The sequence below is a fragment of the Telmatherina bonti genome, assembly GCF_933228915.1.
Source record: "Telmatherina bonti genome assembly, chromosome: 11".
Classification (NCBI taxonomy): Eukaryota; Metazoa; Chordata; class Actinopteri; order Atheriniformes; family Telmatherinidae; genus Telmatherina; species Telmatherina bonti.
In genome coordinates, this window is record NC_136629.1 from 30,536,010 (window position 1) to 30,549,619 (window position 13,610).

Sequence of the window (13,610 nt, forward strand, 5' to 3'; positions counted from 1 at the left end):
AACTTTCTCATTGCTCTCTTGTTTAATTTATTGCATTTATCACCAAATCTCAGCTGTAGTGGGAAGAATACTTTATTCTGATGTTGTGTTTGACTGTGTTTCTTTCAATCAAGGTTTTTAGATCTTAGATGAAGATGTCCATAGATGTTTTTGTCAGTGCTGTTTATTTGGACACAAGTGATGAATATAACTTGCAACAGAGTTGTGTACATATATATAGTCATCATTTTTATTATTATTATGAGAAAAAAAAAACCATAATGGCATGTTGTACATTCAGTAAATGACTTGTATTGTGTATGTTACACATTAGTGCAGTTTGACAATACAAACAATACAAATCCTTTTTATTAAACTGTGTCATTGCTTGCTTCTTTATTTCACATGTGCAGTTTCAAATCAAATTATTATTTCAATCTTTTTTAAAACATATTTCTATTAGACTTTTTTTTTTTATTTTTAAAAACATGTGAATACATGTAAATATATGAAAGTACCTTTATATTTACTGGAACATGTCCAGTGTGATTTGGATTGATTGTGGAGGAAAAGAAAGTCTGTGTGCTTGCAATGTCTGCATATGAAGGTGTGGAGAATGATGTGGCATCGATTTTTGCTACATCTCTAAAAACATTCACGTAAGTATTGACAGATGGACATGAAAGGTGGTGAGCAGGGTCGTGTGTAAGCTGTCCATCAGTGAAAAATGTTGACAACACACACACTGTGGATGTACTTTTTCTTTTTTCTTTTTTGCCCCCCTGATGATAGAAAATACTGAGGGACTTAACAGAATAAACTTTTGTGAATATGTAGCATGAAGTATACAAATGATTGTTCAAAAAGTAAAAACTTTTCTGCTGTTTAAAAATTTGTGGCCTACTTTATAATCTTTGTTTTCCAAAAATGTTATTACTGACAATAAATTAAAAAATAATTCAACTCATTCTAAATGCATGCTAATTTTAATTAAATTTAGCCATTTTTGTGAGAATTAGACAAGAATTCTGTATATAAACATGCTAAAGAAATATATTTAAAATCTACAGCAAACATTTTTCAACTAAAACTGTGTTCCTTGTTTAGAGACATACTGAGTATTTTCTCAATAAATATAGTTTTTTGAAGTCCTGAATAATACAGTACATTTGACCTTCTTCCCAACCTATTTTAGTGCCAAAGAAATCGCTCAGCCAGGTTTTCCTCATGCACCACTGTATACGCATGCAGGGTGCCATTTCCTGGACACAGGCAGATAAGCAGTGAAGCAAGACTAAAACAATACCACGGTTACAAGCAATTCTTCCTGAGTACACAGCCGCTGACAACTGAAGAGCAATGATTCACAGAAATGAATGTGTGAATGAGTCATGAGCTTTTTAGATGACCACCTTAGAGGCTGTCTTGACTAAAAAGGTTTGTGACTTCATTCAGCGCTGCTCTACTCTTTCACACTCCCCTCCATGTATCTCTTTTTGTCTGTCACACACATCAGCACACACACACACACACACACACACTAACACATCCCTCATGATTCACCGAGTAGCATTGTCCTGCCGAGAGATGTGCAATGGAAAAGATAAATGGAGGATAAAGCTGAGGTGACAGGCCTGAGCATGCACGTGTGTATGTGTATTTGCATATATGTGTGTGTGTGCCCGCATGTGTGCACTGCACAACAGACCAGCAAACCATCTGCTCATCTCCTCTTAATGAACAAAGCAAACAGCAGGAGTCATGGCTGTCTCCAAATCTGGAGTCTCTTTATTGGTAAGCACACACAAACACATGCATACACACATCTCTGTGCTGTTTAATCTGATTATCTTTGATTGAGAACAGGGGCAAAGCAACCTTTTCAGACCTCACTCCCACATCAGTGACAGAGAAGGTCTGAAACACAATTAGCAAGCTGTTACTGAGCTCTGCTTTGCAGTCACATCTGACCACAGGCAGCCAAATAGACCTAATGGGTGGGAACTAACCAATGGGAACTAACACAACTGCATCTGTGGATGATGGGGAAACGCAACACTATTAGACAGCTGTTCACCATATCTTTTCAAATGTACTTGGACAAAGCATAGGCATTGGATCAAATGGTTTAGAAACAAGCACAGCCAGGCGCACTGTTTGATGTGAGCAAGACCGACAGGTATTGGACTATAAGACAAAGCAGGACCTCTGCTCAGGAAGTCTGGACTTTGACTAGATATGACACTGTGCACATGAAGCCACAGGACCATAAGAAAAAGTCATTCATTTGTACTTTGCATAGTTACATCTTTCTCAAACCTCCAAGGATGATTAACATTGTATCCACTCTGAGATAGCAAATCATATAACTTCAAGACATCAAATGTCAAACGACATTGCTGTACCGCTTGTGTTCATGGTCAACCAGAGCTAAATATCACACTTTATGCAGATGGTCATTGATGATACGTCTGGACATAAATCACAATAATGTCTGTGTTTATCTGTGCACCGAAATGATATGTGAGGTTCACAACATAATAGCAGGGTGGTATTGTCAGTTGGACGACCCCTCATCAGAGGAATAATGAACCCTGAACTGGAGGAAGCTACAGTTATTAGATCAATGAGGATCAACCTGAAGGTGCAGACCCGGAGAGAAAAAAGTTTACAGATGGGCATTACATCGTTATTACTGCTGAATGAATGCCCTGCATTGTGGTATATAGAAATACCATAAAGAATTTGGCAGAGTGTGCTCAACAAAATTAGTTTTTCCATTTCTTATATGAATTCAGATTTTACTTCTAAATAAGTCACAAATTTCTTTTTGTTGCCCTTTTTTAAAAATCAAATTAAATTTTGTCTATTTAGAAAACTAAAATATTTATTTTTATGTTGTTTTATTGTTATTGTGCATATGAATACATTTTAAATATTCAATCAAACATAAAATATTTGGGATTCATTATTATTATTATTATTATTATTATTATTATTATTATTATTATTAAGAGTAAGAAAAAGAAGAAGAAAATATAAGGATGCTATTGAAGGTTAAATCCATGTATATATGTTGTCTATGATTAACTTTTTTATATTTGCTGTCTGATTAATGTGTAAGATTTTAAGCAGGCAGGGGGAAAGATGCTCTCGGTGAAATTCTGAACGCAGGACGACACTGCCCCCTACAGGCGTGTTGTCTCCTAACTTCGACAAAACGCTTCTTTTGATCTTCATGGTCTTCCGTAGAAAAGTCCTTCCTCCTGTTTCCTTCCTGTGGTGACAGCATGGATCCTCTATCCAACTTTATTTCGGTGTTTTAGTGTTAGTTTGCTTTCGTTTTTGGGCCAACAGGCAGTAACATGTTTACCACCACCGGTTCCCGGGGCCTCTGTAAGTTTCCCACCGGGGCTGATAGTCCACTCGCCACCTCTTCTTTCAACGCTAACACTTAGCTTAGCTGGCTGATGTTCGCAAGTTACTGTCATTCATTTACCCGGAGCTCTGCTATCAGTTTAAGCTGCGTTTTGTTATGTGTCAGAACAAGTTAAACTTGTGTAATTAGTTTGTCAGTTCAACTAAGGTCTAATAAATTAAACAGGGCGACTAAAATGGTTAAATCCTTTTGTCAACACCGGTTAAATTTACATTCTCGATGTAATTTGTCCGTTGAAGCAACTTAAGATACATACAGAACCTGCTGAATATGAAGGCGGCATTCATCGTAAACTCTGTTGTGTGTTTGTGTTTCACAGACAAGGCTCCTCTGTCTAAAAGCCTTCTTTTGATTCTCAATGGGCTGACTGTGATGCTGACACTGCTGCCACAGTACCAAGAAATGTTCACATACAACCTACAGGCTGTCAGACAGCAGCACCAGGTACGTCTCCAGAAGTTGTTTTGTATGTTATCAGGAGAGTTGACTGATTCACATTGGTTCAAATCCAAATGGAAAGATAACTGAGCTTTCAAATGCATCAGTCTTAACCATCAGTTGGTTGATCAAATCATCAAATCAAACTTTATTTCTTGAGCACTTTTCATGCCACGGGCAACACAAGGTGCTTTACAAGATAAAACCAAGTCATAAAGATGAAAGCAAACAGTTGAATCATAAATTATCTCTGTAATCGTCAGTTTCACAATGGCAGGAAAATCAGCACACCATAGTTAAAATGATACTTGTGAAGCAGCAAGGACCCTTCACAAGAGATGCGGAGCCATCACAAAGTTGTCAAAGTGGGTTCATATTTTGGTGGCTCTCTTGATGTTTGCCTCCCAGTTTGGAGACCTCTGGCTTGAAAATACAGGGTGTGACATTATCAAATACTAGATTTTTTTGTATTTCCAGTCAGATAATGGGATATTTAGTTACAGTTGTTGGGAAACATCAGTTGATGAATTTCACCAGACCAAACACACAGACTCCATTTCCAGTCTTAGCTGTGAGCAAATGTCAGCGATCTGTAGAAGCAAATGGTGGGACCAATGATAAAGAAATATATTTCACACTTATATAGCTAACTGTTTTGTCATGTGATGACATTTGAGCAATCTCTTTCTGATAAATACCTCAAGAGGAAGTTGAGTTCTCCCTGAAAATGTAGCTCCAATGATTTTGGAGATTTTGAAAATGGTTTGACATAAAAAGGGGTGAGTTTGACATGTCAGATAGTGCAAAGCATTTGAATTATGGCTTCCTTTGAAGATTGACAGAGAATTACTTATCGAAGAATATGATGTTTTTGTGTTCACATGTAAAACACAAAGAACTATGTGTGTGTATTTAACTCTGCTTATGTATTGTAGGTATGGAGGATGTTGTTTGGCAGGCTGGTCTGTCTAGATGTGAAGGACTCCTTCTGCAGTAGCCTGCTAATATACAACTTTCGAATCTTCGAGAGGAGGTTTGGCACCAGAAAGTTTGCTGTAAGTTTGGAAATGATGACTGGGAATTGTCACTCATTCTGATTCACTTTTGATACACAATATTCCAGTGCGATTCTTTTTTCCAATTTAATCAATTGCAAAATATCTTGATGATTGTAGTATTTTTCTTGGCCATGACAGAAAAATCAAATGCTTGCCTTGCCACGCTAGTCTAATAGGGATATGGCTTGGAAAAAATAGCAGTACAAAGTTATTTTAACAAGGTTAATTCCTGGAACTTTTTAATCAGTAATGGATTTTTAAATTAAGATTTAATTTGAAATTGGAAAACTAGGCAGATCCATCATCAACCAGTACTGCAGTTGTATTATAAAAAGATAGTTTGGATTGAAAAGGAAAAATGTATGTCTATAATTTCATAAGCATATTTGCATTGGTGAGTTTCAAACTGCATGTGTTCTCATGAAAATGCTTGCAGGTTCTTACTTCTTTATTCAGTCCCATATTCAGAAACCAAAATATTCAGCTGTTATATGATCATTGGTCAGAAGTAATCAGAGCTTTAAATAGGAGGCAATTTGTCCTTTTATGGAAGTGAACCCAGCTTCCTCACAAGACCAACTTTGTATTTGTATTGAAATATTTGAAAATTAACATAAGCTTTATTTTCTAGATATGTATTGATTTGATTCTCACATTAGCTATTCTTTTTACTTTTAGTCCTTTCTATTGGGGACTTGGTGTCTCTCTGTGCTGATGGACTTCCTGTTGGCCCAGGCTTTCCAGCATCTGTTTGATTATGAAGTAGAAGAACTGCCTGCAGGACTGTGAGTAGCATGTAGCTGTTACGCATATATCAGAGAGGGAAAAGTTCTCTTTTGTCACTTTTATGTCCACTGAAGGTCTGCAATAAGAATTTAAGCTATTTAATTTAGTCATGTATCTATTTTTAATAAAGAAAGTCTTTCAGTTTTGTGGAAAATCTTTATTTTCAGCCACATAAATCCAATAAATCCATGCAGGCCGTGGGCTGTGTTCAGCTGGTAATTTCTTAATTCCCTTCCTGCGTCCACCTCCACCAAAGGAAGGAATTAAAATGTCTTGACAGACTTTAATGAGTTATCACTTATCAGTCTTTTTTGATAAAAAAAAAAAAATACTGCGTTAATTAGCCACAATTGCTCAATTGTCTTTCTCAAATTGCCTCATATATCTATAGGACTGATTTGTTCATATTTTCCAGTCTTAATGTTTCCATCTCTCGTTCCACAGGCTTGCTCCTGTTTTTTCTCTGTTTGTGCCTTTCTACCAGTCAGTCCCGAGGATGCCAGTCACCCAGGTACTAGGCCATATCCACATCACCAACAAATCTCTGGTTTACATAATAGGCTTGCAGGTAAGCTCAAATTCTGCTGGCGTGCACACGTGTGCTTGTCTAGCCTTGTCTCCTACTGATCTTCAGCTTTTGAGAGTTTCAGCTGGTCACTTCATTTCTTATCTCCAATCTCTCATCCTAAAGCTGTTGACTTCCAGCCCCTTCACGTGGCTCCTTGCACTTAGTGGACTGGTGAGTTATCAAAAATATCTTTGTGCTGGTGATATCGTGTTCCTGAATGTAAAAACGTTCAAATTAATCACAGATCCAGTGTTTGCTCTACTGGGATGCATGTTGGTGTTAACACGTTTCACATCATTTATTTCCAAAAGGATATTGAACAATATGTGTGCAAAGAAAATAAACTTGCAGCTGCCTGACCATCTTGTTTCTTTTGCTGTATATGTTAGCAGAAGCTCCAAGATTTTGTTGCCATACCCTCACATCCCTGCAGAACAGAATAGATTTCTTGACTAAATTGAATGTTCTTCAAGTACGGCCTGTAAAATCCATACTAAATACACATCTAATTTCCAAATTGTGCCTTTCAGATCTCAGGTGGACTGTACTACTCCAATGTTCTCTGGCTACAGAAGATCCTGTTTGTTCCCGTGTGGTTGTCTTGTATTGGACGGTATACACTGGAGCCAATTTTTTCAAGTGAGCCCAGCTACTAATAATTATTAACACAAATTTTGTGTAAACCCTTTCCAATATGACCAGTGTTGCAGAGTCTGACATGGTTGTCTCTGGGAAGAGTGATATTTGATCCTTTTAGGCTTTTTACCAATGTTATTATACAGAATGACTCATTTGACATGTGAAAAATGCATCCACACCAGCCTTTTTTACTTGAATCCTAGTCTGTTCTCTCAGAAAATCTGCTTAGTTTGGGGTAATATAAATAGTGATTTGAATCAGTGAAATGGTATGGGCCACATACAAACACAGGTCTCTGTTCACTTCAAGCCGATTGTAAAACAAAGTATGTGTGTGGGACGACAGGCAGCTCTGGACAGGAGAAAGGGGTTGGTGGCCATACAGGGAAGAATTTGTGAAAAGTTTTGATGGAAATATGAGCACAAGACCACACGGATCTGATGCCCCTCCATATTTAGCTGTTATGTACTATAAACTGAAGTTGTACTGTATCAACAAATAGACAAACTGGTTTTCCTCTTTGTTGTTTGTGTCATGGTTCCCTCCAATAATTCTTTGGGAAGTGTTGCCTCTGGTGGAGTGGAACATGTTATTTAAAAGGTCGGATTCCTTTGGGTATTGAAGCTTGACCGTAATCTCAGTCTGGAGGAATATAGCACCTTCTTAACTGAACCGAATTGCCAATCAGACCAACTCTAATGGACTATCCTTGTGTGAATGCACCCTAAAGGTCACTTTTTCACATAGTGAGGTTATCAACCGTTTCTGCTGGCTAAGGTAATTTTATAAAGTAAATCCAGCAGATAATTATCAGGATAATTCATTTTGAAAGCGTACATACTGATAATGGTTTCTCCTTCATGCTTGTTTCTGCTGGCCTGTAGATTGCACTCCATTTTTCATTGATAATGTGGTTTACGTGTAGTTTAGATACTCACAAAAAACAGCCATTGTTGATAGGTGAAAAGGATTTTCTACTTTTGTATATGTGTCCACATTAACAAAGATCACCCCAGTATGGTATTTAATAATGAGGTCACAGAAGCAGTTGTAGTAACCTTGTTGCAGCTGAAGTCTACCGTCAACAGTACACTGTAAAACAGTTGTGCATGACAGGGTTTCAAATAGAATCCTCTGCTCTCCAAAAAAACAAAACTAACCTGTGTGCATATTGTTAAAGCTCACGTGGACAAGCCAGGAAGTTATTGGTTATAAAGTTCAGTAGACGGAAGGCAAAAATTAAATGTATTCTTCCAAATAAGAGGTTATGTCTGGATAAAAGGAAAGCATTGCATGCCAGGATTAAAAAAAAAAATATGCCCAAGCTGGTGTACCAGAATGACCAAAGGTCACTGGAAATGTTCAGCTAAAGTATTGTTGCAGAAGAAGTGGTCAAACCAAATACTGACAGCAAAGTTTTATATGTACAAAGTCCCTCCCACTGATCTGAAATGTTTGTGTTTCTCCATTTATATTTTTGCCTTTTTCTACTTTTAAGTATACTCCTTTAGGATTTATTTGGGCAGAAAAAGAGCAAATGCCTCCAGGCCCATAATAATCTAAAATCATACAGTAGAGATTTATGAATAAAATCGGTTTGCTGCTTTTTATGTTGATGTACACATTAGTTGTGTTGTTCAAAGCCTCTACTTAAAAGATTATTTACCTTTTAATGTTATGCCTTAAACAACTACTCACCTGTTTCTTGATGTCCTGTGTTTTAAGCCATTAAGCTGGGAAAGTCAACTTATTTTCTTTAAGATAGCCTCTTCACATGCTTACGTAAATCTGGGGTAGGTAATGTTGGTAGAGATAGCAAGATTTGAAAGTGGCACCCTGTCTTGGCTCTTCCCCCTCCAATTAATAATCTGTTTGAGACACGTCCGGCCGCCTGCCCCACACTCCACCCCCCCACCCGACCTGAACATCGCAGCAGAAGGCTTTTTCCACCCACAATTTTCCCATTCTCGGCTGTTTAGTGAGAGGAGGCAAATAAACCAAGCCGAGATTCTTCTTCAGTACTTTGTATTTTCATCCTAACGCACTATTTATATGCAGGGTGTGGCTATTAGGTATGCTCTGTGGGAGGGGGAGTAGGGGAATCGGGAGAAGAAGCTTATGAAATATAAGAAATGAACAACTCAGCCCGAATGTTTTGATTGGTCAGAGTTTTTACAGATTTACAGTAAACTGAGGAATCTAACTATATTTCTTATTGTTCATGATTACAAAATGTATAGACTACTATCAGGACAAGGAACCACTTCACCCAGAGTTAAAAACAATGTCTCTGACCAAGATTACCTACCCCAGCTTTAAATGACTGAAATGATCCACGGTAACAGGTAATGCAGTCAAGGAACTGTTGTGTTTCTGTATGCAGATGATACACACTTGGTACTTTAATCAGTATACAGACAAATGTCTTTACAGAAAATTGTAGCAACACAGAAATAACTTGAAATCTCCCATTTTTATGCAGCATAATTTGTCTGCTAATGTTGGAAGTCATTCCTCTAGAAGTTTTTTGTCTTTCTGCTTATTAATATGCTAACTTTTGTTGTTTTCAAGGCTCCCAGCCAAACAACGAGACGCCTCTGGGAATGGGCGCCACTTTAGATATTCAGAGGCAGCAAAGAATGGACATGCTGGACCAGCAGCTACTTTTGGCCCAATACAACGAGGCTAGGAGGAATGCCAGACAACAACCACAGGTACAAATTAAAAAAAATCTGAAGCACATCATTGTGTGCAGATTGTCCAAACTTGATAGTCTTCAAACGGCAGATCCCGGTTATTACCCAGATCTTGTCTCTGCAGTCCTTAAACGTTCATGGAGCTTGATTATGTCTGTGTGTGTGCAGGCTGGGTTGTTACAGTGGACCAGGTTGTTTCCATCGCTTAGACACAGACAAAATCGACCCCCAGTTCCACCCCACCCTCAGGCTCAAACACACCCATCTACTCAGCCGCCATTACTGGACAACTCTCCTGTTGCAGAGGAACAGGTAGGGGTTTCTTTTTTGTGCATTTTCCTTGCAGTAGGGCTGCACAATACCAGGAAAGAACATGAAATTCAATAACACAGTTGAAAGTTGTAATGACGATATGATTGGCAATAAACAGGTTGATGTTGTTTTGATGTTTTCTCTGCACCACTCACAAAACTCTTATAGACATCTGTTGAATTTTATAGCTTTTGTAATAATAACATTAGTAGTTTTGTTTTAATTAACACCAGGTTTTAGTAACTCTTTTTTTTTTCTTCCTAATAAGAATAATTTAGTCAGTAATACAAATGGATCATGTACAGTTGTGCTCATATTTATTCATACCCTTTCATTAAAAAGGAAAAAACAGCTGGCTGTAAAATAAGCTGAAAAAAGTAATAATAAATAAATATTTTATGAAAATCATTACATTATTTTCTAATTCTGGTTCAATAGAAAATATTTCTTTTTTAAAAAAAGCAAACAAATAAGATAATTTATTACATATTACATCACTCATAAACTAATATTTTGTTGAACAATCCTTTAATGTTTCCGCTCCAGTCAGGTGTTTTCTGTTTCTCAGTCAGACTTCTGCACCTGTTGACAGGTATTTTGTCCCACTGTTCAACAGAAAAGTGCTCTAATTTGTCCAGCACCGATTTGTTTGTTTTTTTTCTTTCTTTCTTCAGCTCAATTAAATTTAAAAAACAGTGCCTTATATTACTAAATGATATTTTTGCAAATCTTTAGTTATTGTTCCTTTTTTAAGTCTCCAGCTATTTGAGTGACTGTTGTAAATTCAGCCTTTTCTTTAATGAAAGGATATGAATACATATGAGCACAACTGTACTCATATGTATGAGTACTCATTCAGGCTGTGTTCTTCAGCCTAAAGACTAGAGATACAAAACTGTTTTCTTTACTAACTTTTGATAAATAACCGAAAGATTTGTGTTTCGTATTTTAGTTTGAATGAATAGTTATTCAAAGCAGTTTTACAGGGTTTACATTAATGCACAGATGTCTCACTGATATGAAAAATAAGATTAGACAGCCTTATCAGTAATTGTGGACTATTAACTGAAAAAGTCAGTCCAGATAAACAAATGCACAGGTCGGCAGATAGAGGGTAATTAGAACTCGCAGTATTCATAGTATGGTGCTGCTGAAACATGGCACAACACAAATCGGCTGCTGGATTAGTTTAAACCACCTTGTGGTTGTACTGTAGGTGGCAGCCAAGCCAAGCCTTTAGCATTTACATTGTGCAGACATCCAGGAAGAGTCCAGTTGATTCGCCATCAGCGCGCTCAGATAATGAATGCTATGGATGTGAATCTAACGAAAACAATTCAAGGTTCAATTCGATTGCGATTTTTCGGTTTTTGGTGGTGATTCTCAATTCAAACAAATTTTTGGTTCATAACCATTACGCTTATGTAACAAAAAGTGCTAAAAAAACGGAGAAATTATTCAGGCCAATTCGATTCAAATTGCGACTTGTACAAAACTTTGTTTGCCAGTCAACACAAAAGCCAGACCATCATTCTACTGATATAATGCGAAAGAACAGAAGTTAAAAGATCAAAAATAAAAACAAAATTATAATGAATTAAAAAAAAAAAGAAAAAAAAAAAGCTTTTTAGCAAAAATATTGATTTAAAAATTGTAAAGCAAAAAAATCTAGATTTTTAAAACAACTTTTTTTCAATTTGATTCCCCACCCCTAATTATTGCAGAGTAGTGTTAAGAACAGCATCCGAACCCTTCCTTAAATGATTCACATATGGACTATTTATCGCAGTTGCTGCAATATGTGTATTGCTCTGACTCATTTAGCAAAGAAGATATATTTTCAATATATCATGAAAATGAGATTTTCCAATAAATGTGAGTGACACTTTATGCAGACCGCTCCAGAAATGTGATGCTACAGTCAAGTGACTGTGTTTTTGTCCCACAGGTTGCTCGGTTAGTGGAAATGGGCTTCTCCAGAATTGACGCCCTAGAGGCCCTCAGAGCTTCAAATAACGACATTAATATGGCAACCAACTTCCTTCTGCAGCACTGATGGGAAGTTGAGTGAGAGGGGGAAACAGAGGCTAAAACAGAGTGAACATGCAGTTAAACAAGCAGCCAAAGCACAGGAGTAAAGAGCAAAACAGTTTAACAGTCGGGGAATGTTGCAGAGAATAGGAGAGGGGACAAATGAAATTTGTATAGATAATTTGAAGGCGGCAGTGTCACTGCTTGCTAAGGCTGTGTTAAGCTAACATAACCTGAGCTGAGACAGAAAGCAGGCTGGTTAATAGACAAGTGTGAAGCACAAAGTGAAAGACATTTGCGTCAGCGCTCTGACGGCCGTCATAGTGTGAAACAGACGTCGTTGCTCAAGGCAGATGAGTTAAAGCTCTGACTCAAGGGATGCTCTGTGAAATATATATGTGATGCAGAAATAAAACCGTTTTCAGCTGTCCACCTGTCACATCTTAAAAAAAACACCATTCTTTAGTCCAGTGGAGGAAACATACAGCGCTGCGGGTTTATTTTAAACAGATCTACTGTTTCTCAGACCCACCATGTAGACATCCTGATGTCGCATTGCGCCACCTCCAAGATTGCTGCAATGTAACCAAAGTTTTTGGTGATGATTAGAGACACTGAGATCTACACAAAAAGAGTTTAGCATCACACAACATTGCTCCATATCTGTGTTTTCTCTTATTGGATAAACTAAAATACTTTTAGCAATAGACATCCCCCGATGAGTGGGTTTATGCAGCACCTGCTACAACAGAAGGTTTTATTTTGCACTGGTAGGTGGCGGAATCTGACACATAAACAACAGAACCTACTTCACCAGGTTTTTTTTGTGTTTTTCTTACTGCGCAGTTCTTTGTTGGCAGGGATTCATGGAAGCAGCAGTGTTTTTCAGTGCAAGAGAAGTTAGGCTGACTGACAGCAACTCAGTGAACCACACTTCTTTGGAGCTGACTGGTTTGGCCCATTTTAACTAAGTACAGTAGGACAGGTAGGATGGCGGATAGATGGGGGTATGTCAGGCTCGGATGACATCGTATTTACAGACATGAACACACGTACAGATGAAATATGTGTGTAGATTCAGAGTACCCGGTTAAGAAGTTATGTTAAGGTATATTTATTCCGTCTTAACAGAATTTTGGGCTGTCAGCACTCCAGTCTGAATTGTCAAAGTCTTAAAGGCCTGTTGATATTTATTATGCAATATCATGACGAGAAATTTATGGAAACTATGCTCCGCATAGTAACTACTCTGTATATCAACAAACATGCAAGAGAAATAATATTGCCGCCACTGTGTATTGATGTCAAAAACAGATGCTAGTTTTATATTTTGTGCATATTGTTGATAAAATATGGCCACAGAAATGAGTCATTTGTGTTTAAGTATTTTTGAAAGTGATACTATAATATATGGGTGTGATGAGGAAGTTGTTGCATGGACAACTTTCACATAAACTGTAATGAATCGTGTTGGATCTGTGGAATAAATCACTATCTTGACTGAACTATTTGTGCTGAGCTGGTGTTTAAATGGTATTACATAATGTGCTCTGTAACCCTTTGTATTTTATCTTGAGTAGCATCCGAAATTAAGCACTTATATTAAGGTTTTATATTAATTACTAAGGTTTTGTTTGTTTATTTAATATAAAACCTGAGACTGA

General features: G+C 37.3%; 1 protein-coding gene across 1 annotated transcript; it reads left to right on the top strand.

Moving 5' to 3' along the window:
* The first annotated feature begins 3,244 nt into the window (after positions 1-3,244).
* Positions 3,245-13,408, top strand: ubac2 (UBA domain containing 2). The gene is made up of 10 exons (XM_079249254.1): positions 3,245-3,375; positions 3,738-3,862; positions 4,792-4,911; positions 5,593-5,699; positions 6,145-6,268; positions 6,392-6,439; positions 6,799-6,907; positions 9,479-9,621; positions 9,772-9,915; positions 11,864-13,408. Exons 1-10 carry the CDS (start codon positions 3,345-3,347, stop codon positions 11,969-11,971), a joined length of 1,059 nt encoding a protein of 352 aa, XP_079105380.1. The 5' UTR covers positions 3,245-3,344; the 3' UTR covers positions 11,972-13,408.
* Positions 13,409-13,610: the final 202 nt, after the last annotated feature.